The 26,678-nt window shown below is 50.1% G+C and overlaps 2 protein-coding genes and 1 non-coding gene across 9 annotated transcripts in view; 2 read left to right on the top strand and 1 right to left on the bottom strand.

Annotated features, from left to right (window-relative positions):
* Positions 1-10,302: 10,302 nt before the first annotated feature.
* ZNHIT3 (zinc finger HIT-type containing 3) lies at positions 10,303-20,802 on the top strand. Its single transcript, XM_022552771.3, has 5 exons — positions 10,303-11,858; positions 11,958-11,989; positions 17,060-17,146; positions 18,116-18,199; positions 20,307-20,802. The coding sequence occupies exons 1-5, from the start codon at positions 11,773-11,775 to the stop codon at positions 20,486-20,488; spliced, it is 471 nt and encodes a 156-aa protein (XP_022408479.1). The 5' UTR covers positions 10,303-11,772; the 3' UTR covers positions 20,489-20,802.
* MYO19 (myosin XIX) overlaps positions 13,984-26,678 on the bottom strand; it is a 41,543-nt gene continuing 28,848 nt past the window's right edge. For all 7 annotated transcript variants that reach the window (XM_089900984.1, XM_022552760.3, XM_089900982.1 and 4 more), the window contains 5 exons: positions 25,532-25,680; positions 25,280-25,409; positions 23,881-23,966; positions 22,351-22,653; positions 13,984-21,429 (listed from right to left, as the gene is read on the bottom strand). In XM_089900984.1, the coding sequence (XP_089757110.1) occupies positions 21,301-21,429; positions 22,351-22,653; positions 23,881-23,966; positions 25,280-25,409; positions 25,532-25,680 (797 nt within the window). In that variant the 3' untranslated portion in view covers positions 13,984-21,300. The remainder of the gene's footprint in view (positions 21,430-22,350; positions 22,654-23,880; positions 23,967-25,279; positions 25,410-25,531; positions 25,681-26,678) is intronic.
* LOC115803556 (small nucleolar RNA SNORA11) lies at positions 22,837-22,966 on the top strand. The gene has a single exon (XR_004024293.1). It is a non-coding gene; the product is annotated as a small nucleolar RNA SNORA11 (small nucleolar RNA).

A 26,678-nucleotide genomic window follows, 5' to 3' on the forward strand; every position in this document is an offset into this window, starting at 1 on the left:
TACTCCTTCTGGCATCTTACCAGCCCTCTTTTCTGGTCTGATTTCTGCCCTGTACCCAGCTTCTTCATGCTGCCCAGTATCACTGCCATCACAATTATGCTCAAGTCACTGGGCAACCGTGCCATTTACTCCTTCGAGGGCAAGATTCTAGACTCCAAGTTGCAGAGCCCTTCACTGGGGACACCTGATCTCCCCTGCCTGCCTGGACGTTGGGTTGGGGGGAAGGGTTGTGAACATCCACGGAAGTTGAGGGTCATCCAGAATGGAGGGAGAGGCATCTTCACTACAGGGAATGTGTATGGGAGAAATTCCTGGGATGGTCTCACCCCACCCCCTTCAGGTAGCAGGGCCTGCTGGGTTTGGATGCAAGTGGGAAGAATTGAGTTCCTGGAAAGTAAATGGACCCTCCTCTGGGCCCAGTCTCCCCATATGACTCATAGGATAAGTCAGGAGGCGTCAGTGGAGATGCCCATAGTTCTACTGGTTTCAGGATGGAGCACAGGAATTGACTACTGTCCACTCTCCCCGGGCCTCCTCATGGAAGCTCGGGCCCCTGAGGCGATTCCAGTTTAAACCCGCTAGGCAGACAAGGATCCTTGTGGATTATTAGGCCAGTATGGACGAGGCCTGGAGCCTGCCAGGTTGGGAATGATCTCTGTTCTCAGTTGTCAGGGCCCGGGACGCTTCAGCACCGTGGGCTGGACAGCGCCTTCGGAGCAAGCGAGCGGCGCCCTATGAGGATGACTGTCAACTCTTTGTCAGAACTTCTCACCGAGGGGACACGGCGGAGTTTCTGGGGCGGGCCCCGAGGGGGGAGGGGGAGGGAGGGGACAAGGCATCCTTGACCGCGCGCGGGCCCAGGATTTGACCAAAGAAGGGAAGGCAAAGAGGGTGGCGAATTAAGGCTCTGGAAGGGCGAGCGCACGTGGCACGAGAAACCCTAACAGGTTGGGATCCCCTCTGGGGCTGAGATGAGGCGCAGGGCTCCTGTTAAAGCGCGATTCAGTCTATACGTAACGCCCAGTCTCCTAAGCCTGGCTGCTCCAGGCCGGTCACAACCCGCCTGCAGGGACTAATTTCTGACCAGTCCACGCCCGAAGGCTCCTGGACCCAGAACTTCCTGGGCATGTTCTGCCCGGCTGGGGCCCCTCATCCTGAATTTCACTCCCTTGGTGCAGAGGTCACGGGGCAGGTCACTGGTTTGCTCCCTGCTCAGTCTCCCCACCCCATCCCCACTCCCAGGAAAGGCACCCGATCGGCTTCTGTCCACGGCCCTAGCGCCCCCTCCGTGCCGGGCAGAAAGTAAAAGCAGCTCCATAATTATTTGTCAGGGGACGAGCCTCGCCTTTCTTTCTTCGGCGAGGATGGCGAGCGCTGGAAAACAAGGCCGAAGTGCAGATTCCTGCGAAACCTTGTAGGCGGCGCTGTGAGGCATGTCACCTGACCTAGCCAGAGTCGCAGAGTCGCGTTAAGCCCGTGCCGGGACTTGTTATGCAAATGACGTAGGCGGGGAGAACCCGGCTCCGCGGGCACGTGTGCTGCCTGTCGCCCCAGCCGCCAGGTCTTACGTACCGCAGGGTGTGCAGTCGGGCTCCTGGCCCAGAGAGGGTCTGCGAATCGTTCCAAGCCACACAGCGAGGCAGGGGAAGGGCACCGCTGGGTAGGACCTGCAGCACTGGGGAAACGTCATTCCATCTCAGATCTATGCGGGAAAACCGCCGAACAGCAGCTCCGAACTTAGCGTCTCGCTATGGACTTGTGGACCCTCAGTCTGCGTGACCACTTCTCGCCTTTGTCAAGGCGACACATACAGCTGTGCTAGATACTCCAGACAAGCTCTCAAGGTCCTGGCAGCATTAAGTGTTGTTTTTTGGGTTTTTTTGTAATTTAAATTTATTTATTTATTTATATTTTTGGCTGTATTGGGTCTTCCTTGCTGCGCAGGGCTTTCTCTAGTTGCCACAAGCGGGGGCTACTCTTCGTTGCGGTGCGCGGGCTTCTCATTGCGGTGGCTTCTCTTGGTGCAGAGCAGGGGCTCTAGGCTCGTCGGCTTCAGTAGGTGCGGCGCATGGGCTCTTAGAGCACAGGCTCAGTAGTTGTGGGTTATGGGGCTCGAACCCCTGTCCCCTACACTGGCAGGCGGATTCTTAACCACTGCGCCACCGAGGAAGTCCCATCCTTGCGTTTTGGACACTGTTCTGGGGTTTGTTGTGGCTGTGAGGCAGTGGGACTGGTTCTCAGGCCACAGCTGTCCCCTCCAGTCCCCGTAAGTGGAGAATGTGACTGAAGGAGAGCTCACTTGCCAGCTGCCAGGAGAACCAGAGCTGTTTGGACCTAATTGGGAAGACGAAGTGCAGATATCAGCTGTCTCCAGGTGTTCTCTTGAAGAAGAGCAATCGGGTAGAGGTGGATGGTGCTGTGCCATCAGAAAAGGCCTATGAGCAGCATGGCTCCAGCATGTTTGTATGATAAGAAAGCTCCAGGGGAGACCCCGATGCAGGAGCGGCCACTTTTTTTAAGCTATGTTCATTTTTAAACTTCTTACTTTGAAATACTGCTTTGAAATGTACAGAAGAAGGTGGTACAAAGAACTTCAGTAAACCCATCGTTCATTTAATTATCCTTAATATTTTGCCAACTTTTCACGATTCTCTGCTTCCTCTCTCTCTCTCTGTGTCTCTCTCTCACTCTCTCGCTGTCTTTGTCTCTCTAGCAGACACACACATTTGTTATTATCACTATTGTTTTCAAACCATTTGTAAATAAGTTGTATATTTCTTACCCATAAGGGGTCTTTGTGAAGGAGCCAGGTCTTTGGGCATTGCTGGGAGCAACAGCCCAGTGGGGAATCAGAGCTGGAGAGACTTAGGAGGGGGTAGGTAGGGATCTAGGTAGAGTGGTAAGTTCAGTGGAGACACTGAGGGAGCCTGAATCTCATGGTTCTCATCTCTTTAATGAGCCTGTGGGGCAGGTTGTTGCATCCCTCAAAAGGAGGCAGGCAAGGTCCCAGTCTCTGTCAGGGGAAGTGCCCAACCAGGGGAGGAAGCCAATTCTAGTCCCTAAATCGGTGTGCAAGCTCCCATTGCGGGGCTGAAGTTGGGGAGGGGACTGAATTATCCCCCTACCACTTCCTGACCACCATCTACCATATTCAGCTATGTGCCCTCCCTTTAGTGGGAGCAGAATCTTGGTGGGAGAGGACAGGTGGGGCATTGGGAATAGGAAATGGGTCCCGTCTAAACAGAGTGGGACACCCATACAGCCTTACCTGGGGCCCAGTGGGCCCTGTTGAGACAGTTCTGCTCTGTTTTCCTCCTGTCTTGGGCACAGTTTTGTCACTTTCCTTTCACTCTCTCTTCTCCCCTCTCTCCCCCTCTCTCCACAGTGTGCTCTCCTGTTCTGTGTCTCTTGCCCAAAGTCCCCTGGCCCCTGGTTGATCTTGCTGCTGTTTCTCATCTGCTGTGTATCCAGGGAGGCACTGGACAGCTGAAGGTGATCAGAGCTGTCAGGTAAATTCCAAGTCCGTGGGAGTGGGCCCCATGAATGCAGGAGGACAAGCAGTGGGACCCACTCGGGCTTCACAGTGCTGGGAGGTCTCATCTACCTTTTACTCCTGCACACGGGGCGGTGAGAGGGCTGGGATAGGCTGCCCTCCTGGGCACTCACTGCGAGGCTTGGGACTCCAGGTTGGAAGGAGCCACCCTGCTGGCCACCAAGCAGTCTTTGCCCCCTGCCCAGGGAGACCCACAGGAATAGAGGTCACAGGCCAGTCCAGGGCACAGCCTCAAGTGAGATTACAAGACTCCTCGGAATGGCCGGATCCCTGAACTCCTCAGAAAACTGGGAGCCACCTCTGGCTTTCCCCTTCCCAAAGGGACAGACAGGGAAATTAGAGGCAGGAACGGCAGGAGAGGCCGGTGGAGTGTTGAGGGGGCAGAGGCATCCTTGAGGCTGGGGACGGGGATGCAGACAGCAGTGCACTGAGGGGCTCTAGTCTCTTGCCCTTGGGATGGCCCCCAAGTCCCAAGGGTGTCAAGCTGCAACCTCTCTTCCAGAACATTCTCTAACTAGAGCAGTAGCCACATCTGCCACCCAGATGAAACCACTCCTGCCCCAGTGCACTGTGGCACCACCCAGGAGTTCACCAGTGTCTGTGTGGGAAATGTCTGAGTCACCCGGGAAGCAGAGGGGCATGAGGACAGCTGCGGGCTCAGGCACAGCACTCCTGCGGCATGGGGATGGGGACAGGGGCTTGGGGGTGTGGGGCTGTGGCCCCCAGGGGTGCTGCCTTGCTGCCCACTGGGGCCGCGAGAGGTTAAGGACAAACTCAACCGGGGGCTTTGAAAGTAAAGAGAAACAAAGAAGAGATGGGGGAAGAGAGACAGAGAGAAGGAAAGAGAGACAGAGACTGAAGAAGGAATTTCAAAAGGCTCAGGGGAAGGGTAAGCTGTGACAAAGTGAGAGAGTGGCATGGACATATATACACTACCAAACGTAAAATAGATAGCTAGTGGGAAGCAGCCGCATAGCACAGGGAGATCAGCTCAGTGCTTTGTGACCACCTAGAGGGGTGGGATAGGGAGGGTGGGAGGGAGGGAGACGCAAGAGGGAAGAGATATGGGAACATGTGTACATGTATAACTGATTCACTTTGTTATAAAGCAGAAACTAACACACCATGGTAAAGCAATTATACTCCAATAAAGATGTAACAAAAAAAAAAAAAAGAAGGCGCAGGTAAATCGGACTCCCTGACTCCCTTCTGCTCCCTGAGTGAGTGTCCTGAATGGAGACTGAGAGGGGGCTGGGGCCTCAGACAGTCTCAGCTCCCGCTGCCTCTTAAAAGCTTAGGGATTTCTCCCAGCTATGGGTTGTTCCAGGGTTGTTCTTACAAGTAATTTCTGACTTTTGTGCTTACTTGAGGACCTAACCTTTATGAAGGAGTCTAATATATTCAAACGTTTACAGCAATGCTGGCATCCCTGCAGGAACAGGTTGCTAATAGCTCTAGTGACACTTGTTTTTCTCCTTTTTCTGTTTGAGGCCGAAATTATTAGCAACTAGCTCTTGGTCAGCTCAGAAACATGCCCGGAGGCTGCAGGTAACTGCTTCCCTCACCAAGTGCGCATGGCGGAGTGGGGAGTGTCTGACTGTCTGGCCTGAGGGGGCGAGGAGGGTGACCAGGCACCAGACAGAGCTGGGTTGGAAGGCCGGCTCTGCCGCTGCTGCGTGGGTGGCTCGGGCAAGTCATGAAACGCTTTTGGGCCTCGGGTTCCTCGTGTGTGAGGTGTGGGTGACACCACCCACACTGCAGCTTTCCCTCTGGGAGGTATCTCAGGCCCTGGTGCTCCCAGACCAGGGCTAAGGCTGCATCTCTTTCTTCCTAGCCTCTGTCCATTATAGGACATGTCCACATGTTCACCCACACTGTCCCTGAGCTCAAGGCTTAAGGTGTGGCTGGATTTACTCAAATGAAATCCTGCTTGTAAAGCACAGGCCCATTCAACCATGATCCCTCCTAGCCAAAGACTTCTTATGGGGGCATTTAAATTAGAATTTCTGGGACTTCCCCGGTGGCACAGTGGTTAAGAATCCACCTGCCAATGTACAGGACATGGGTTCGAGCCGTGGTCCAGGAGGATCCCACATGCCACGGAGCAACTAAGCCCATGCTCCACAACTACTAAGACTGTGCTCTAGAGCCAGCATGCCACAACTACTGAGCCCGCGTGCTGCAACTACTGAAGCCCGGGTGCCTAGAGCCCATGCTCTGCAACAAGAGAAGCCACCACAATGAGAAGCCCGTGCACCGCAACCAAGAGTAGCCCCTGCTCGCTGCAACTAGAGAAAGCCCACGCGCAGCAACGAAGACCCAATGCAGCCAAAAATAAAAAAATAAAGCAAAAATTTAAAAATAAATTAGAATTTCCTTGAATGTTTAGATGAATTAGGGGATAATTAGCGTTTTTAGTACAGAAGATTAGCATTCCATTACTTAGGTTCTCTTTAAAGGTTTTCTCATTGTTGTATAACTTCCTCCACAACATTTTATGATAGCGTTTTTATGGATTCCCCATGAGCACTTTGGAAGGAAGGGTATGGCTGCCCAGGCAAAGTCAGAACGAAATGTGGCTGGAAATTTTGGCCGAAGGAGGAGGAAGTAAGGATTTGTAGTAGATGCATCTCTGTGTTCATTGCAGTTTAAGTCAACCAACCCGTGTTTGTTTTCCACAGGCTGTTTTGAAGAATAGTGCCTAGTTTCTACAATTCTCCTGATCAGATGGTTGCTTGGCCACACCGTTAGTGTTTGCATTTTTTTTCAATATGCATAGGCTGAGAATCTTTAAGTTCTGCTCTTTTTTGCTTAGCAATTCCTCCTTTAAGTCATTTCTGTCTTCTCACATTTTATCGGATGCAGTCAAGAGGAGCCAAGCCAGACCTTCAAACGCTTTGCTTAGAAATTTCAGCTAAACATCCAGTGTCGTCACTTGCAAGATCAGCCTTCCACAGAACTCTGAAACAGGAATATCGTTCAGCCAAGTTCTTTGCCACTTTATACTAAGGATCACCTTTCCTCCAATTTCCAATGTTCTTTAGTTCCTTCTGAGACCTCATCAGAAAAGCCTTTACCATCTGTATTTCTACCAACATTCTGTTCACCACCACTTACATATTCTCTAAGATATAGCTCTCCTCCTCTTCTGAGCCTTCACTCAAATCACCTCTGAAGGTCCCTTCATGGCCATGTAGGCTTTTTCTAGCATGCATCTCAAAACTCTTCTGGCCTCTACCCATTATGCAGTTCCAAAGCCACTTTCACATTTTTCGGTTTATTACAGCAGTACCTACTTCTTGGTACCAATTTCTGTCTTAGTCCACTTGGGCTGCTGTAACAAAAGTACTATAAAATGGGTGACTTAAACAACAAACACTTTTTTCTCACAGTTCTGGAGGCTAGGAAGTCCAAGATCACAGTGCCAGCAGATTTGGTGTCTGGTGAGAACCCGCTTCCTGCTTCACAGACTGTCATCTTCACACTGTGTCTTCACATGGTGGAAGGAGGGCACGAGAACTCTCTGGGGTATCTTTTATAAGGGCACTAGTACCATTCACGAGGGTTCCATCCTCATGACCTTATCACCTCCCAAAGGCCCCACCTCCTAATACTATCACATTGGGGGTTAGGATTTCAATGTATGAATTTTGAGGGGACACAAACGTCCAGTTCATAGCAGCCTCCTCACGGGCACTTGGTATTGCCAGTGTTTGTCATTTTAGTTATTCTAGTAGGTGTGTGGTGTTATACTGTGATTTTAATTTCCATCCGGCATCATTTTCCTATTTTGCCAGAATAACTTGCTTGTGTGGATCTGCTGATGAAGAATTCTCATGGCTTTTATTTGTCTGAAAGTTGTTATTTTGTATTTAGTTTTAAAAGATGGGGAAGGAAACGGGGTCTTACGTCCTTTTCCCTGCTCGCCACTGAGCAGAGTTCCTATGCACTTCTGTGTTGGGACCCAGAGTAATCCACCGCAAAATGTGCTTCGGTGGTGTATTGATTATTTTGAATTAAAGTTGCTTAAGAAATGGCCAGTGCAAGAGGGATGCTCTGACCCTCCTTGCTGTCTCCTTGAAAGCAGGGAAAAAAACCTTTCATGTGAAAGATGCACTCCCTGCATCTGGAGGTAGAAGGACCCCCTTATTGCCAAAGATAGGGAATTCGGGCCGAGAAGCCGATATAAACAATCCTTGCTACTTCAATTTACGATCCCAAGCCCAAACTCTGTTCTAATTCTTCAGTAGTTGGGCACCCAAAATTTGTTTCTTTGTCTTGTCAATTCCTCACAAATTTATTGTTTCTTTGTCTAGAAAGTATAAAAGCTGCCTGCTTTGGCCTATTCTTAGGTTTCATTTCTATGGGACCTCCATGCGTATGAGTTAAATTTTGTTTCTTTTTCTCTTGTGTCAATTTTATTATTAGTGCACTAATTACTATTAGTGCACTAGTTATTATTAGCGGCAACCACAAGAACTCAAGAAGCATAGAGGGGGAAATTCTCCCTCCCTGACATGCCATGTGGGAGATAGAGGTGAGTTAGGAGGTCTGTGCAAGCCCCACTCCCACTCCATATGGGACCTTTAGAGGTTTCGTGGAGAATCTGTCTGGGAAGTCCTGATTCCTTTGATCTCTGTCCTAGGAAATGTACGTACGGTGGGAGATATATATTGATTTGCAAGTGGGAGAGGGTGGGAGAAAAGTGTGGGGTTGTGGGCAGTAGGGTGTATTCATGAGACAACGGTGACCTTTAAGGTCTGTGCTCTCCCATCCGTTCTGCTGTAGATCATGCAATTATTTTTCTTTTGTTGTTTGGAAGTTCTCCTTGGAGTCTAACTGAAGGTCAGACTGTCATTGTCTAGAGTTGGGGAATGAATGTCATTTTCAAGATAAAATAACACGCAGAGAGTTGGAAATGGATGACTTGGAAACCACTCCAGCAGAACCTCAAGCCTCCTTTATTTGATTCGCACCAGCAACCTCACCCCCTTTAACATCTGAACTACTCTCTTAGATACCAGAGAGTAAGTGGCGGGGAGGAGGTGAGAACCGGGCAGTATAGGTCCTCTAAAGATACCATCCTAGACACTTCTCTTGCTGCCGCCAAGAGGGCAGAGGGATAGAGATGTTAGGGCTGCAGAAAGAAGCTGAGATTTAGCTACACCGAGAGCCCAGCCTTATCAACATCTGGCCTCAGATAAGGGCAACTTGCAGCCCGCGTGCCCGCCCCATCATGGCATCAGGGAAGGTGCAGGGCAGTGGTGCACCCTAGTTAGTAACCTGAAAACTCCCGAAGTACTATTAACCTTTCACAAGGGCAATGTGGGGTGGCCACCTTCCAGCTGGAAATCCACCCCAGGGGTTGCCGAGAAGCGCGGGGCGGTGGGCACCGCGGGAACTGCCCCTGGACAGCCAGGCGCATTTGGAGCCCTCGGCTGGCCTTGCGTGGGCCTTACTTTCATGGAAGAGACACCGCTGCCCATCCGGTCGTCTGCTTCAGCCCCGCACTCTCGACCCTCTCTCCCGCCACTTGGCGATGATCGAGGCGCCGGGCAGGCCTGTATTTACTCTTCCCTGAACGGCGACACAGTATGGCCTCCCACGCAAGGTCGGTGCGAGCGGTGCTCCAGTCCAGCTCGGGCTACGCCAGGGCCAATCTCGATCTGGAGCGCCCTCTGGCGGTGCTGAGTGCCGGGCCTGGGACTCCACGCGCGTCTCCAGTCTTTGGCGTTGGCGCCGGGCTCGGCCCGCCTGGAATTTGCTGGACAGCGTCTGCCAAGCAGCGGAGCTCTGGAAACCGTTCTGCCTCGATTATTACCTCGCCTCTCTCCAGGTCTGGCCCTGCTCCTCGGCTGACGCTGAGAAGGCGTGAGGCAGCCTTAGACAGCCGCTAGGAGGGCGTGATAGGGGACCAGGGAGAGCCAGGCCACATCAGTGTGGACATCTAGTTGCTGGGGCCCAGAGTCATACCCGTCTTTCTTCTCTGAACTAGCCATTGCCCAGAGGAGCTGTACCCGGCGTCCTTCACTCCTTGGTGTTCCCCAACCTCATCACCATCAGAGATGAGCCACCTTCTTTCCTGGATATTGGAGCAGGAGGGGTACGTCTTTCCAGGGAAGCTGGAGGTCACCCAGAGTAGAGGAAGAGGTATTTTTACTGAATGCAATGTGCATGAGATGAATTCCAGGAATTTTCTTTTTGCTGGAGTCACCATCTCTGGACCCAAAGGTAGGAGAGTCAGCATGGTATGGGTGTGGGTGGGGTCAGGTTGAGCCCCTGAAGATTGTGGAGACTCTCCATGGCCTCAGCCTCCAAACACAACTCACAGGAAAAGTCTGGGTGGGCAGTGGTGATGTACCTAGTAGGAGAATTTGTGCTGGTGCCAGACAGGGCATGAGGTTCAAATGTGACCTGGACAAGTCACTGACCTCTGGCCTTCCCTGTTAAGCATGGGCTCTCTGGAATACTTCTGGGTCAAACCAGCAGTGGTCACAACTGTTGAGGAATACAAGGAACGCTGCTGATTATTAGGTCAGTGTGGAAACGTTGGATTTTGGCCTGAGTTCTGTTTGGAGGCTGGAGGCAGGGGCAGCTGCATGCTGGGGCAGGTAGGCAACCGGAGGGGCCGGTGCCACTTCAGCACTGAGGACTGGACAGCGCCCTCAGGACAGGCTGGCAAAGCCAAAGGAGTGATGGATAGTCACTCAAGCCCAACCCCAGCATGGCTCACTGAGGCTGACAGTGAAACCCTTTTAGAGGGGCCTGAGGTCCAGCAACCTGGGCTCCAGGGACTTGGGGCCTGGAGCCCACGCTCATGGGGTGGGGACCAGGGCTCCAGGAGAGTTGCAGACTCTTCCTAGATATCCCATAAATAACCTTTTGTAGCACTTCAGATCACAAACCTTTTTACAGTCTCCTCTCTGATTTAAATAGCTCAGGAAAGTAGGCCTGAACATCCACTCTAATAGATGTAGGGTAGACAATTGTCCAAGTCACACAGCCAGAGAGGGGTTGGAGCTAAGACTTGAATGACTGCTTTGGTTGTAGCAGATTCATCCTCACAGACTGTGACAGTGGTTCAGGGCTTTTATAATAGTGAGATCCTGAGGGCTGATGGACCAACACAAAGGGGAGGTTCTTGGGGTGAGGGTGACTTATGGCCCTAAGAGGGCACCCCACATGTGTGGGCTGGGAACCCTGGTTAGGCTGGACAATGCTCAGGGCTTTGAGGAGGAGCAGGGCTCCCAATAAAATGTGACTTTGTCTATTCCTAAAGCCTGAGGTGGCATTCAAGGCCCATCACAGTTCACCTTTCTGGACCAGGATCCCCACCTTTGGGCCAGAGGTAACTCATCTGTTCCCTGGCTAATCAATTCCACCCAGGGATTCTCCTTCCTGCCTTCACTCTAAGCCTTAAGGTCCCAGAGACCGTGCCTGCTAATCCCTGGGTGTCCCCAGCCCAGCATCTGGGCAGTGCGGGGCTCACAGTTGGAGCTCAATAAATATCTATCAGCGGCCAAGCCTCATCTTCCTTTCCTGTGCGAAAGATGGCTGGGAAGGGCACATGTGTGTCATGTGACTTAACGGCCAGTGTGTGGACTTCTCATTTGCTAAAAAAAGCAAATGAGGGGCTTCCCTGGTGGCGCAGTGGTTGAGAGTACGCCTGCCGATGCAGGGGACACGGGTTCGTGCCCCGGTCCGGGAAGATCCCACATGCCGCGGAGTGGCTGGGCCCGTGAGCCATGGCCGCGGAGCCTGCGCGTCCGGAGCCTGTGCTCCGCAAAGGGAGAAGCAAATGAGATGTGCGGGGAGAACCCAATGCCGGTGCAAGACTGAGAAAGTCCAAGCCAGAAGGTAAAGGACATTTAATCCCACGTATTCTTTTTACATACAGGGCAACAGAGCTGGAGAGTGACAATGACTTGCTGCAAGTCACAGGGCCGCGTAGGGACAGGGACAGGGCTACATAACAAGTTCTTCGAGACCGTGACCTAATCAGAGAGAACCTCTGGTGGGGGTACTGGTTGCGCATCGAGTGCATCGACTTTCTACTTCTCAGGCCTGAAACAATGAGCTGGATCAATCCATTGCTTTTGACTGCCAATAAGTGCTGCGCGCTGATTGGTCCTGGTTAAGGAAACGGAAGAAAAGGTGTGCACGTGGGACCTGCGGCGAGAGGCCTGGGCGCCGGGACGGAGCGCGTCCTGGGAGAGACCATGGCGTCGCTGAATTGCAGCACCGCTGTCTGCGTTATCTGTTTGGAGAAACCCAAATACCGCTGCCCCGCCTGCCGCGTGCCCTAGTGAGTGCCGGGGGTTGTGGGGTGCGGACGGGTGGCGGGGTGGCGAGAGGGTCCGCGCGGCCTTCGGGGCTGACGCGGCCTGTGGCTTTGTTTTTACAGCTGCTCGTTGACCTGCTTCCGGGAGCACAAAGGTAAGGCCCTCTCCTCGTGCACCGCAGCCCCCACGTCCCGTCGTTGTCCCCTGCTCCCTCCCGCCCTTGTAACGCCTGATAGTGTGGGAGCTTCCCCTTCTGGGCGGGGTGGGAGGGCGGATACTTCTAACTGCGAATGTCTCTCCACATTTTGCACAATCAAAACCTTTTTTTCTGGGGCTTCCCTGGTGGCGCAGTGGTTGAGAGTCCGCCTGCCGATGCAGGGGACACGGGTTAGTGCCCCGGTCTGGGAGGATCCAACATGCCGCGGAGCGGCTGGGCCCGTGAGCCACGGCCGCTGAGCCTGCGACTCCGCAGCCTCTGCTCCGCAGCGGGAGAGGCCACAACAGTGAGAGGCCCGAGTACCGCAAAAAAAACAACCTTTCTTCTGCCCTGCTTTTTCTTCTACGTACCATTCGCTCTCTCTTTTTTTTTTTTTTGCATGTGCTGCGTGGCATGTGTGATCCTAGTTCCCTGACCACGGATGGAACCCCTACCCACTGCATTGGAAGCGCAAAGTCTTAACCACTGAACCGCCAGGGAATTCCGTTATCCTCTTTTTCTTCTTTAAAAATAGTCGACCAGTTTTGCCGTAGAAGTCTCCCTTAGCTGTTCCTTCCTCTTAGTGTTCTGACGCAGCTCCGCATCATTTGCTGCGCTGGCTGAGGTTAACGACGTTTTCTTTCTTTTTTTTTTTTTTTTCGTTTTCTTTCTTTTAAATAATATCTTGATAGAAACGTGGAGGTAGTTCAGTTTACATTAAGGAGCAAGGTCTTTGTCAAGCCTGCATTTTTTAAGTATCTTCAATCCGCGCCTCTTAGTCCTTAGGGACTCTTTCCCACAACCTCTCTCTTGTTCGGTTAAAGTTCCTCATTGGTGGTTTGCCTGTAGTTTCATCCCCTCCAGTCTCTGATTTACAGCTGTGTGTTTTAAGCACCACCCTCTCCACTCCCCGCCCCGCTTTTGTTCCTTAACCCTAATGTTTCTGGAGCATTTTCAAAAGAAACCTGTCAGCTCAAGATGGAAAAGAAGTAGAAATGCTTTGCTGAAACAGGGTTGGGGAGCTGGGTGTGGAACGCTTCCCTCTAGTCCTGCAGCCCTGTAAGGCCTCACCAAGACCCCGTAGGGCAATCTGGAGCTCTTAACTGTGAGACCTGGCAGCTGCCTGGGTAGTTTTTCTGAAATGCAGATTTGAGCAATTCACTCCCTTGGTGAACACTCCAGTCTCTCTGGCAGTAGTGTTTTGTTTTTTTTTAAGTGAAGTATAGTTGATTTACAGTATTTCAGGTGTACAGCAAAGTGATTCAGTGATATATATATATATTCCTTTTTCAGTTTTTTTCCATTATGAGTTATTACAAGATAATGAATATAGTTCCCTATGCTATACAGTAGGTCTATATTGTTTATTTTATATATGTGTTTCTGTTAATCCCAAATTCCTAATTTATTCCTCCCCCACCCCTTCCCCTTTGGTAACCATAAATTTGTTTTCTATGTCAGTCTGTTTCTGTTTTGTAGATAAATTCACTTGTATCATTTTTTTTAGATTCCACATATAAGAGGTATCACGATATTTGTCTTTCTCTGACCTACTTCACTCAGTACGATAATCTCTCGGTCCATCCATGTTGCTGCAGATGGCATTATTTCATTCTTTTTTTATTGGCTGAGTAGTATTCCATTGTGTATATATACCTCATATTCGTTATCCATTCATCCCTCTGTGGATATTTAGGTTGCTTCCATGTCTTGGCTATTGTAAATAGTGCTGCTATGAACATTGGGGTGTATGTATCTTTTTGAATTAAGAGTTTTCTCTGGATGTATGTCCAGGAGTGGGATTACTGGATCATATGGCAACTCTATTTTTAGTTTTTTAAGGAACCTCCGTACTGTTCACCATAGTGGCTGTGCCAGTTTACATTCCCACCAACAGTGGTAGGAGGGTTCCCTTTTCTCCACACCATCTCCAGCATTTATTATTTGTAGACTTTTTTTTTGGCCTACTGAATTATTTATTACAAGGCAAACACCACCCAGATGAAGAAAATAGAACTTTGCCATCCACTCTGGGAACCCCTCCACATGACCTGTCCCGATCCAGTGCCCTCGCTTCCTATAAATAACCACTCTCCTGGGACTTCCCTGGCGGTCCAGTAGTTAAGACTTCGCCTTCCAATGCAGGGGGTGCAGGTTCAATCCCTGGTCGGGGAGCTAAGATCCCACATGCCTCGTGGCCAAAAAAACAAAACATAAAACAGAGCAATATTGTAACATATTCAATAAAGACTTTAAAAAACGGTTCACATCAAAAAAATAAAATCTTTTTTAAGAAAAAAAAAGTAACCACTGTCCTGACTTTTATAGTAATCACTTCTTTGCTTTTTTAGTTTTATTACGTAAATACGTGTCCTGAAAGTGTATCATTTAGTCTTGTCCGTTAAAAAAAAAAAGGTGATATTTCTTTCTTTCTTTCTTTTTTTTGTTGTTGTTTTTGGGCCATGCTGCTCAGCTTGCAGGATCTCAGTTCCCTGACCAGGGATTGGGATTGAACCCTGGCCTAGCAGTGAAAGCGCTGAGTCCGAACCACTGGACCACCAGGGAATTCCCCAAAAATGTGATATTTCTTTTTTTTTAAATTTATTTAATTAATTTATTTATTTTTGGCTGCATTGGGTCTTCGTTGCTGCGCGTGGGCTCTCTAGCTGCGGAGAGTGTGGACTATTAGTTGCAGTGCGCGGGCTTCTCATTGCGGTGGCTTCTCTTGTTGCGGAGCACAGGCTCTAGGTGCCCAGGCTTCAGTAGTTGCAGCATACAGGCTCAGTAGTTGTGGCACGCTGGCTCTAGAGCGCAGCCTTAGTAGTTGTGGAACACAGGCTTGGTTGCTCCGTGGCATGTGGGATCCTCCTGGACCAGGGCTCAAACCCATCCTGTACATTGGCAGGCAGATTCTTAACCACTGTGCCACCAGGGAAGCCCCTGATATTTCTTTTAAGTCTCTTTTAATCTGTAAATTCCTCCTCCATTCTTTTTTTTTTTTTTTTTTTCTTTACAATTTCTCTGTTGAAGAATTCAAGCCACTTGACTTGTACAGTTACCCACAGTCTGGGTTTTGCTGATTGCAAGCTCATGGTGCAGTTAGGCATACTCCTCAATCCTCTGTTTCTTACAAATTGACAGATCAGAGACTGGATCAGAGCTCATGGTCAGTCTCTCTGGCAAAACTACAGGTGGTCTTAGGCATGACTGTAGAAGGTGCATAATGTCTGGTGGTCTTTATGGTTTTTTTTATTGAAGTATAGTTGACTTACAATTTGTTAACTTCTGTACAGCGAAGTGATTCAGTTATATACATATATATATGTGTATATAAAATTCTTTTTTCTTTATATTCTTTTCCATTATGGTTTATCACAGGATATTGAATATAGTTCCCTGTGCTCTACAGTCGGGCCTTGTTGTTTATCCGTTCTATATATAATAGCTTACATCTGCTAACCCCAGTCTCCCACTCCATCCCTCCCCCAACCCCATCCTCCTTGGTAACCACAAGTGTTCTCTATGTCTGTGAGTCTGTTTCTGTTTTGCAGATAGGTTCATTTGTGCCATATTTTAGATTCCACATATAAGTGGTATCATATGGTATTTGTCTTTTTGACTTACTTAGTATGGTAATCTCTGGTTGCATTCATGTTGCTGCAAGTGGAATAATTTCATTCTTTTTAATGGCTGAGTAGTATTCCATTGTATATATATATACCATATCTTCTTTATCCGTCTGTCGATGGACATTTAGGTTGTTTCCATGTCTTGGCTATTGTGAATAGTGCTGCTGTGAACATAGGGGTGTGTGTATCTTTCTGAATTATAGTTTTGTCTGGATATATGCCCAGGAGTGGGATTGCTGGATCATATGGTAATTCTATTTTTAGTTTTCTGAGGAACCTCCATAGTGTTTTCCATAGTGACCGCACCAACTTACACTCCTGCCAACAGTGTAGAAGGATTCCCTTTTCTCCACACCCTCTGCAGCACGTTATTTGTAGACTTTTTGATGATAGCTATTCTGACCGGTGAGAGGTGATACTTTGTTGTGGTTTTGGTTTGCGTTTCTCTAATAATTATCAATGTTAAGCATCTTCTCATGTGCCTGTTGGCCATCTGTATGTCCTCTTTGGAGGACTGTCTATTTAGGTCTTCTGGCGGTGGTTCTTAACCTGGGTATTGCTCTCCCTAGAGACACGTGGTCACAGTGTTTTTGTTCTCACAGTAGCGGAGGCGATGGTGGTACTTCTGGTTATTGGTGTTGACTCACAAAAACCGCCTGGGGTGTGTGAAGTTATCCCACACCATTAAAGATCCTTCCAACCTGAATACAGTAGCACCCTCTCTGAGAGACACTGGTCTGGGGAAGACAGACAGACCTGTGTGTGGCATTCTCGTGCCCCGGCCACATGCAGGCCTGCCCCGCCCACCAGCTGCCGGTTGTTCATCACCATCTCCTTGCATCTGCCTACTCTTTCAAGGGTCCGGTCCAGCCATGGACCTTTCCCTCTTCCCACATGCTCTTTCCACCTGGCAGCACCTTCCCCTCTCATCTCCCCGCCCTCTCAGGTGACTCGGATCAGACTCTCCTTATCTTGTCCATATCTCTGTCATCTGTGCGACTAAACCCCTCCGAGGGCCTGACGGCTTTCAGCTGTGTGTCCCCAGTGGCATGTGGTACATGCAAATTTGGTATCAGAAACTGCTGAGAACACAGTTTGATGCTGATTGAAGTCAGTGTGCTAGTGAATCGTGGTGAAAGCCCTGTGCGATTCGGCCAGGCAGGGAGGTTGGAGACAGGCCCTAGGGGTGCACGAGGCCTGCTTCCTCAGCCCTCCTGCGGGGCTCAGGCTTCTCCTGGCCCTTCACTGGATCTCTCACTTCCTCTCCTTCATCCCCGTCCCCACCTACGTCCCTTACCCCATACATATGCTTCCCCCTAGAGGCTGGCTTGGTGGTGGCGTGTGCAGCCTTGTCACTCAAGCGGAGGCGATGTGCACCTGAGATTTGTGTCTTTTTCAGAGCAGTGCAACCTTGAAACTCGTCCTGTCAAGAAAGAAATAAGATCGCATCTTACTGCAAAAATTAAAAAGCCTGTGGAAAACACAGGTGGGTTGGTTGACTGCAAACAAACAAACCTAGAGAAGGGTTTCAAATAGAATATGTTGAAGGGAGAGAGGAGAGGAGACTGGGCTGGGGCCAGGAGTCAAGTTCATTAGGGAGCAGCAGCTTCCTCAGCCCTGAGCACTCGGGCTGGGGGCACACGTCACCACGGGTGATGTTACAGAGCAGCCTGACGGTTCAAGAGAAGAAAGATGGGGGCAGGAGGCAGAGGGGGAGAAAGGCCATCGCCGTGGTTTGGGGGGTGAGTGGTGGACACTGCTGGCGGGAGCCTCCTCCAGTCACGGCTTCGGGTCCCCCTCCCTGGGCCTGAGCTGGGCCTAGGCGGGGTGCTGCCTGTGGTCTCGCTGCTGCTGGGCCCTCACAGCTCACAGCGGGAGTGGGCTGTCATCCTCTCCATCCATCTAGCCTTTCTTTAATGCCTCCTGCGGGCGATGCACCATGCCAGGCTCTGGAAGCAGCCCCTCCCAGTGCCACCAAAGAGGCATTGAACATTCACAGCCAGGGGATGGCCCATTTCTGCCCTTTGAGAAACTGTTGTTGGGTTCAGAAATTTCTGCCCATACTGAAAACACAGGGGAATCATGTCAGTGGGTTTTTACAGAGCATATAATTTTTTGGCCATGACAGGGCTGGAGCCGCCATGGTGAGGGGAGATGGGGTGGCAAGAACTGGAAAATAAGGCCCTGAAGCCCACAGACCACAGGGAAACACATAGAGTAAGCGTGTGAACACTAGGATGCATTTGTTAGTCACCAGTTCTTTGCTTTCCTAAAAGGAGTGTTGGTTTAGTCACAAATTCCAGAGAAGAGGTTACTTTTCTCTGTACCCACTTGCATATCTCTGTTCCTGTTGCGTGTGTGCACACATATTTTTTATCTATTGGAGGAGTTATTAAAACCTGGCACCTAGGTTTCCTTTTCAGTCATAAGCAGTTGATTGTGTTATATTCCTCAGATGATGATGACGACTCTGTAGCTGATTTTCTCAATAGTGACGAGGAAGAGGACAGAGTTTCTTTGCAGAATTTAAAGAATTTAGGTAAGTCTGTGCTGTGCTTGTTTACTTCTTTGTTAACCATTGAGATACATTGGATTGTATAGAATGTAATTTTTAAAAATAAATTTATCTATTTTTGTTGCATTGGGTCCTTGTTACTGCGCACAGGCTTTCTCTAGTTGTGGCGAGCGCGGGCTACTCTTCGTTGTGGTGTGCGGGCTTCTCATTGTGGTGGCTTCGCTTGTTGCTGAGCACGGGCTCTAGGCGCGCGGGCTTCAGCAGTTGTGCCACGCAGACTCAGTAGTTGTGGTGCACGGGCTTAGTTGCTCTGCGGCATGTGGGATCTTCCCGGACCAGGGCTCGAACCCGTGTCCCCTGCATTATCAGGTGGATTCTTTTTTTTTTTTTTTTTTTTTTTTTTTTTGCGGTACGCGGGCCTCTCACTGTTGTGGCCTCTCCCGTCGCGGAGCACAGGCTCTGGACGCGCAGGCCCAGCAGCCATGGCTCATGGGCCCAGCCGCTCCGTGGCATGTGGGATCTTCCCAGGCCAGGGCACAAACCCGTGTCCCCTGCATCGGCAGGCGGACTCTCAACCACTGAGCCACCAGGGAAGCCCATCAGGTGGTTTCTTAACCACTGCGCCACCAGGGAAGCCCATCAGGTGGTTTCTTAACCACTGCGCCACCAGGGAAGCCCATCAGGTGGATTCTTAACCACTGCGCCACCAGGGAAGTCCAGAATGTGGTTTTTTAAAGCTGTTAAACGCTTTAGTATGGCGGGCAGAGCCCTTCCTCCAGCCACGTGATTCTGTAGGCACACAGGGCTTCTACACCTCCCAGCCTGCCTATAAGGCCTTCCTCTGGCCTGGAATCCTACTGACTGTGGGTTGGCAAAAATTCTGCTCCTCTTTTTGTTTTTTTAATAAATTTATTTATTTTTGGCTGCATTGGGTCTTCGTTGCTGTGCGCGGGCTTTCTCTAGTTGCGGTGAGCGGGGGCTACTCTTTGTTGCAGTGCGTGGGCTTCTCTTGTTGGGAGCACGGGCTCTAGGCGTGCGGGTTCAGTAGTCGTGGCATGCAGGCTCAGTAGTTGTGGCTCACGGTCTCTAGAGTGCAGGCTCAGTATTTGTGGCGCACGAGCTTAGTTGCTCCGCAGCATGTGGGATCTTCCCGGACCAGGGCTCGAACCCGTGTCCCCTGCATTGGCAGGCGGATTCTCAACCACTGCGCCACCAGGGAAGCCCAATTCTGTTCCTCTTTCAAGGCTTGGTTCAAATTTCCTTTCCTCAGCTAAACTTTTCTTGACCTTTGGTCTTACTCTCAGAATTAGGTACTTTTTCAGCTTCCCATGGTGCACTGTAATATACCACCCCCCACGTTTTGTGGTAGTTTGTCTCTCACACCAGTCAGGGGCCTCCGTTTATTCCTGATCCCAGTGCTCGCTTTACAGTCCAGTCATTCATGCAGACTGGGTCATCCCAGGATTTGATTTTTCAGAGGGACGCGGTGTTAATAATGCCCAGCATTTTTGTAGGACTGCATTTCTATTATGTGTATAATTAACTGGCCAGTGTAATTCCTAAAAGTGGTGTTATTTTCATTTTTCCCATTTCACAGAGGTGGTGCTTTGTACCCAGTCCCATGGGAGTGATTAGTTAGACTGAGGTAGGAGCTGAGCTGGGTATATGTGTGAATGATTTTGTAAACTGTAAAGCACCATACACGTTAGTGTCAGTTCACTGCTACTCATCCTGCTTTATGCTGGATCAAGCGCACACTTAAACATCATTCAGAGATTTGGTGTAACTGTCCTTGTCGCTGAGAACCTTCATGCTTACAGAGAGAAAACATGCCAACATGCTGCTATTCTTTGTATCTGTGCTGGTAAAATAATACCATTTCAGCTAAGAAAAATTTAAGTTAAAATATTTACAGAGATATAAAGAATAAGAATCTGATAGCGTCTAACTTGGAAATCATCTGATACGCTGATCTCACCTTATGTGAAGTGCTGGGTTAATTTGTGGGTTTAAAGGGTAAGGGGATACCACATCCTTGGTATTTATTACATTTGAAACATTTGGCTTTCAGGTATCTCTGCCTATTCCCACTTGAACTCAGCTTGGTTCTCTTTCCCTGTTCATTTTTAAGGGGAGTCTGCAGCGCTGAGAAGCTTACTGCTCAGTCCACACCTTAGACAGTTGATGGTCAACCTCGATCAGGCAGACGACAAGGCAAAGCTCATGCGAGCCTGCATGCAGGAGCCTTTGTTTTTGGAGTTTGCTGACTGCTGTTTAAGGATCGTGGAACCGTCCCCGAACGAGGATTCTTAAGGTGGATTATTGTGCTGCCTGCTCCTCCCAGGAGGCCAGCTCGCGTGGGGCCCTGGCAGGGGCGGTGCTTTCCGGACATTGAGCGGCTGACCTCGGGTAGGTTCTGCACATCCTTATGTCCATTGCTGCTGGGGTGCAGGCGGATGGAGGTACTCCAGGTGGCAAACCCTTTATGGAGAGAGAACTTGACATTCAGATGGTTGTTTTTAAATGTTTTATTTTCGGTACAATTAAGACATAAAAATGGTTTTCACACCCAGTTGAGTTAAAACTTGATCAGTGTTTCAAAATTAAAGTGTGGTGGTTCTGTGGTGCATTGCATTGCTCGTCATTCTTGATTCATAATCTAGTTGCTTGAAATTACATTAAACAACAAATATTTAAATAGTAAGCTTTGTTCCTTTTAAAGGAACTAAAGGCAAAATTTCTGCCAGCCAGAATTTTAGAGCTCATTTCAAGCTGACTTTGCCTGTGGGGTTGGAGGAGCGGGGTGCCTGCTGTCCAGCACCACCGAGTGGGTTCTATGAAGGTCCTGAAGTTTCTTAATCCAGGTTTGGTAGCTACCAGCCCTGACACCTGTCAGGGCTGGAGGCGTAGATCGGCGCCCCGGGCCACTGGTGCAGCTGCCGCCCCGGCCTGGCCTGCAGGCTGGAGCCGCGGCTCCCGACGTGTGCTCTGAGTCGCTGTGGGAGTTGTTTGGCAGCTGTGTGTTGATTAGATGTCTTTGGCAAGGCAGCTGGCAGGAAAAGGCCGTGGAGAAACAAAGGCACCAGGGAGGGCCCAGCCAGGTGAGGATGGAATGTGAGGAGAGATCACACGTGGCCCAGCCTGTGTCTTTCCAGCAGGATCTGATTAAAGCCAGTAACACTGTTGGGCGAAGGTTCAGGGCAGATGTCAGCATAGCGCAGTGGAGACTTTCTGCAGTGAAACTTTATCGAACCCTGGGGAAAGAGACGCAGCTTAACTCCAGCTCCCAGGAGTGCCAGGGCTAAAGGTACCTGACAGAGTGAACGCCAGAAATGCAGGGAGGCGGGGACATGTAAGTAAGTACCCAAGTGAGAGTCACAGCAGTAGCACGATTGAGTTAGTCAATGTTGTTGTCTTCTCCTTATTCTAAAACAATGGCAAAGTCCAAAACAGTATTAAAATATAAAATTTCACATCCATTCAATGTGAGACAGATGAGGAAACACTAGGAGCGAGCTCCCCCATACTAGGAGTATGTGTGGCCTGTCACATTCTTATGCTTGCTTAAAGATGGAAGATCAAAGAACTGCACTTCTGTTTACACTCTGGCTGGCCTGTGTGTTGTCATGGAGATTTTATCTAGATTATGTCCTATAGGAATTCCTCTGGCAGGAAATTCAGTGTTTCCTTCCTTCTGCCTTGTCAGTGTCACCTAATCCTTGTAAAAGGTTGGTATTAGCCCTTTTCTGTGCTGGCTGGCTCTTTCCCTGGCTGCTCATAATATAAATTCTTGGACCACTGACTCATGTGCTTGTCATTTCCTCGGCTGGAATAGGATAAACCAAAGACTACAACTTGGGGAGAACATGGTGCCGTCATCACAACCACAATTTTTTGGAAGTTGGGCTAATTTAAAGGCGATTCAGAGGAGACGCTAGATCATTTAGAGGCAGCTTTTAAAAAATGAAAGAGCTCTGGAAAACTCCTCCTCGTAACAATGCGAGGGACATGAGGGCTTCTGGTTTCCCCAGCAGGGTCAGGAGGCTCTTCTCGCAGCCTCAGTCCTGCTCCTGCTGTGACTCCCGGGCTCTGCCCCCTGCCCTCTGCCCTCCACAGTGGGGCGTGAGGGATCTGGAGCTGTCCTGGCAGGACGGCCAGCCCGTCACACGGCTCACCTGAGGCAGCGCTCGGATGGACGTGACTCCAGCTTGTTCTTGTGCTGTCTGGACAGTGTAGCTGCTGGGGCTGCCCACGGGGAGGGGGAGGCAGGCGAAGACCACCAGCTTCCTCCGGAAGCCACGAGCACCCACGGCGGCGTTGGCCAGGACCAGTCCCAGGGGCCAGAAGCGGGTTACTGCCCCCAGGAGCCTGGCCTGTGCCTGGGGCAGTGGCAAGGAGCTCGGGGAACAGGTGACTTGAGACGAGTGTTGTTCTTCCACACCATCCAGTTCTTTAGAAGCCAGGAAGGCCATTTTAATCTTAAAAAGAGAACACCACTTTATAGCTTTCTCTTAATGCAAAACAGAATCCAAAAGTCTCTTTAATAATTCAGCTTAACAAGGTGAACTGAAGGGCACCTGGTTTGATGTGGCACAACTTTACGCCCAAGGCAGCTGTGCTGAGGCCTTACATATGCTGCTTTAAAAAAAATAACAGCCTTTGGGGTGTGCTCAGAGCAGGGGGTCTGAAGAAATGGCTCGTCTGTTTACAACACACCCGACAGGAATCAGGGTTCATTGTGACAAGGGGCACAAAACTTGTGGCCTTCCTATGAACAGATACCCAACACATATCCCCCCTTCACCTGCACGTGGCTGCTGGGCAGGACCAGTGGGACAGGGCTCAGTACTGGAAGGAAAGCTACAGTATTCAGTGGGGGAGTTTGCCACCTGGAGCCTGTCCGGTCCACATGTGGCTGGGCCATGAGTGGTGTTATGGGCATAAAGACTTTGAACCCCTCTCTTCAAGGAAAAAAGAAAAATAGATTCCGTGTATATGCCATTCTGGAAAAGGCAAAACAATGGAGACAATAAAAAGATCAGTGGTTGCCAGGAATTTGTGGGGGAGGGAAGATGAATACATAGAATACAGAAATTTTTATGAGCGGTGAAAATACTTTGTATGACACTATAATGGTTTTATGTCATCATACTATCGTCCAAACCCATAGAACGTGCAACACTATTCACTTCATAAAGCAAACCCTAAGATGAACTAGGGACTTTGGTGATTATGATGTCAGTGCAGTTCGGCGTTAGTTTTAAAAAAAAAGTCTTAAAAAGAATTTACACTCAGGGTAGACGTTTTTGGCAAAACCTTTGTTTCACTTTTGTATATGTATACACATTATATATGTGTCTGTTGGACTGTAATGTAAAATGTGCTTTTTAGAATAAAAAAGTTTGCAGGTTACTGTAGTTATACTGGCAAATAAAAGCACAAATTAAAAAGAAAATAATAGCCTTATTGAGATCTAATTGAAATACCATAAGATTCATGCTTTTAAAGCGTACAGTTCCATGTTTTTTAGCATATTCCCAAAGTTGTTTGTGCCACTCTACCGTGTTATAACCGTCCTGCGGTGTAAGCGGTGTTGTGTCCACTTCATTCATGAGGACACAAGGCCGCCCGCTTTGCAGTGGCGGGGCCAGCACTCCAGCCTGCGTCCATCATTGCCCACCCTGACTTCTCGGGTCAGTACTCACTCTCCACTCCTGCCACGCGCGTTTGATGACCGTGGCAGCTGCGTGCAGCCTCTGGATGTGCTTCCGAGTCAGCCAGGAACGAACAGCTGAGGGGTTTGTCCAGAAACAGGAAATAAGAGTAAATGTTCGTCAGAGCTCTCGGTAACCAGGCTGCAGCAACACCAGAGCGGCTGTAAACGTTTGAATGAATGGCCACCTGTGCCACCGCATGAGGTGAGGGACTGAGTCAACACGTGAAGCAGACCTGGCTCTGCAAACCACAGCTCAGACTGCCCAGACTTGGAGATAGATACCTACACATCAAACGGGCAGCTGCCATGGGGTCACCTCCCACCTCGGGCTCAGTCTGAGATAATGCCCAGGGAACAAGAGGGGTCTGAATTGTCTGCATCTTTCACCTGTATTTTTGGAAACCCTTAATTGAATTTGCTTGCGTGCGTTATGAATCCACAGACGATACCAGCATACACCCATGCACTGGTGAAGGTAATAACTACTGGATGGGGAGCTGATCATGGGGCAATTTTCATTTTCTTCTTTTGAAATTTCAGCATTTTCTGATTCTTTTTGGTACAATCATATTCAGAAAATGGGCTATTCGACTAAATACTAACACATTTGGATTCTGAAAAACTATAACGTTTAAAGATGCATAAAAGTCACCTATTATCTCACCAACCCAGATAGTTCTACAGTATTTCCTTATTTTTTTTCAGGCCTGTACACACAAATGCACCTTATGAAGGTGGCATCACCTTGATGTGTAGTTCAGCATTCAGATTTGAACATGTTGGAAATGTTTTTCTGGTAAATTAAAAATATTCTTCAAAAACACTTCTTAGCTAGATAAGGATCATCCTTAGTGTAGCCATGACTCCACCACTGTCAGATATTTGGGTTGTTTCTAGTATTTTTGTTTTTCAAAATGAGGCTGTCATGGTTCATACATTGCTTCCTTAATCAGATCTTCTCAGTTTTTACCTTCTCCTTAATTAAACTCAGCACGCCCGGGAGCCCAGGTAATGATAAGAGTTGTCATAAAGGGAAAAAAAGGTGGCATAAACAGCCATCTAGGACTGGGAAAGGGGAATTAAAGGCAACTTTTGAGCCTCTACTACCTACAAAGCATCCTTAGTTGTGGTGTGGCCTGGTATGCACTGAACTGGAGATGCTCTGGGTGAACTGGAAAGGGAATTCGAATCCCAGCGCACCACAGAGACATGCAGTTAACCTCTTGGGGCTGGACACAGTCAGCTTTGGTCTGTGGGGACTCTAGCAGCAGCATTTCCAAAGAAACAGGTATCACGTGGGCTGTGTGCAGCTGCAGACAGTGGCCGCACCTGGGCCCACCTGCTGGCCAGGAGCGATGACTGCGGGCCCAGGGCCCCACCTCTCCTACCTGCCTGGATGAGCACGGCGGCCCGCCTCTGCCTCTCCTGCTTGCGGCCCCAGTGTCGCCTCCAGCCACCCTGGATGCTGCGGGCACACTGCTCCAGCACCTGGGCACGCCCGCGTTCCAGAAGCTCCAGCTGGGAGAAGGGGCATCCACTGAGGTCCTCAGCCTCTCCTCCCCCTGCCCTCAGGAGGGCCCAGACCCTGTCCTGCTAAGGACAGCATGTGGCTGGCCACTCCTCATCCCAAGCCAGCTTACCGTGGAGTCAGTCATGAACACCTTGGTCCTGCCACAGTGCACTGGGGCTGGCGTGGTCTCAGCTGGTGCCTGAGCCAGGGCTGGCAGTGTGTGGAGGATGTCCTGGAGGAGGGCTTGCAGCGTGGCCTGCTCGGAGTGTGGAGACCATTCTGGGGGACGGAGACAGAGGTCCCATAAGTGCTTCATTGTCTACACACTTCTGTGGCCTTAAGAAACTGGTCTGGTCTCCCTAACATTCCACAGGATTCTTTCCTGCTGTTCTTGCCTCTAACCATTTCTACCTCCTGCCTTTCGGGAGGAGGCCAGAGGTGGCCTCCCACTGTTCCTCAGGTCCCTGGCTGTTCTGAGGAATCTCCAAATCCCACTTGAGGCTGTGCCCTGGACTGGCCTGCAGCCTCCATTCCTGTGGGTCCCTTTGGGCAGGGTGGCAGAGGGCACTGGGTGCCTTGACTCCCACGTGGGCTCCCAGGCTGCTTAGCCAGCATCTGTTTCTACGGCCCCAAACATGCTGAGGGCCAAACAGGGCAGCCGGGCCACTCCCTCTGCCCCTGAGCCCTCCCGCCACTGATGGGAAAAGGGGGAACAAATCCCAGTCCCATGGAGGCCCACCGGGTCCCCCTGCCTGCCCTCCCACACCTGGCAGGGCCGGCTCCTGTACAGGGAGGATTTACCTGAGGGCTCTGAGCACCTTTAGCTGCCCAGTGCCTCTCTGGAGGCTGCCAAAGGAAACGCCGCAGACGAGAAACAGCAGCAAAATCAACCAGGGGCTTTGGGCAAGAGACAGAACAGAAGAGCACACCATGGAGAAAGGGGGCGGGAGAGGTGGGGAGAAAGGATGAAAAGAAAGTGACAAGATGGTGCCCCAAGAGAGGGAAATACAAAGCAGTACTGTGCCTGGGCTCTGCTGGTCGTGTGTGTGTGTGTGTGGGGGGGGGGGGGTCCTTGGCCTCTTATCCCTGTGTGTGTGTGTGTGTGTGTGTGTGTGTGTTGGCCTCTTATCCCTGTGTGTGTGTGTGGTCCTTGGCCTCATCCCTTTGTGTGTGTGTGTGTGTGTGTGTGTGTGTTGTCCTTGGCCTCTTATCCCTTTGTGTGTGTGTCCTGTCCTTGGCGTGTTCTCCCTCCTGTCCTTGGCGTGTTCTCCCTCCGT

The sequence above is a fragment of the Delphinapterus leucas genome, chromosome 19 (assembly GCF_059928025.1).
Source record: "Delphinapterus leucas isolate spDelLeu-1000000601 "Yukka" chromosome 19, BTC_Dleu_Yukka2, whole genome shotgun sequence".
NCBI lineage: Eukaryota > Metazoa > Chordata > Mammalia > Artiodactyla > Monodontidae > Delphinapterus > Delphinapterus leucas.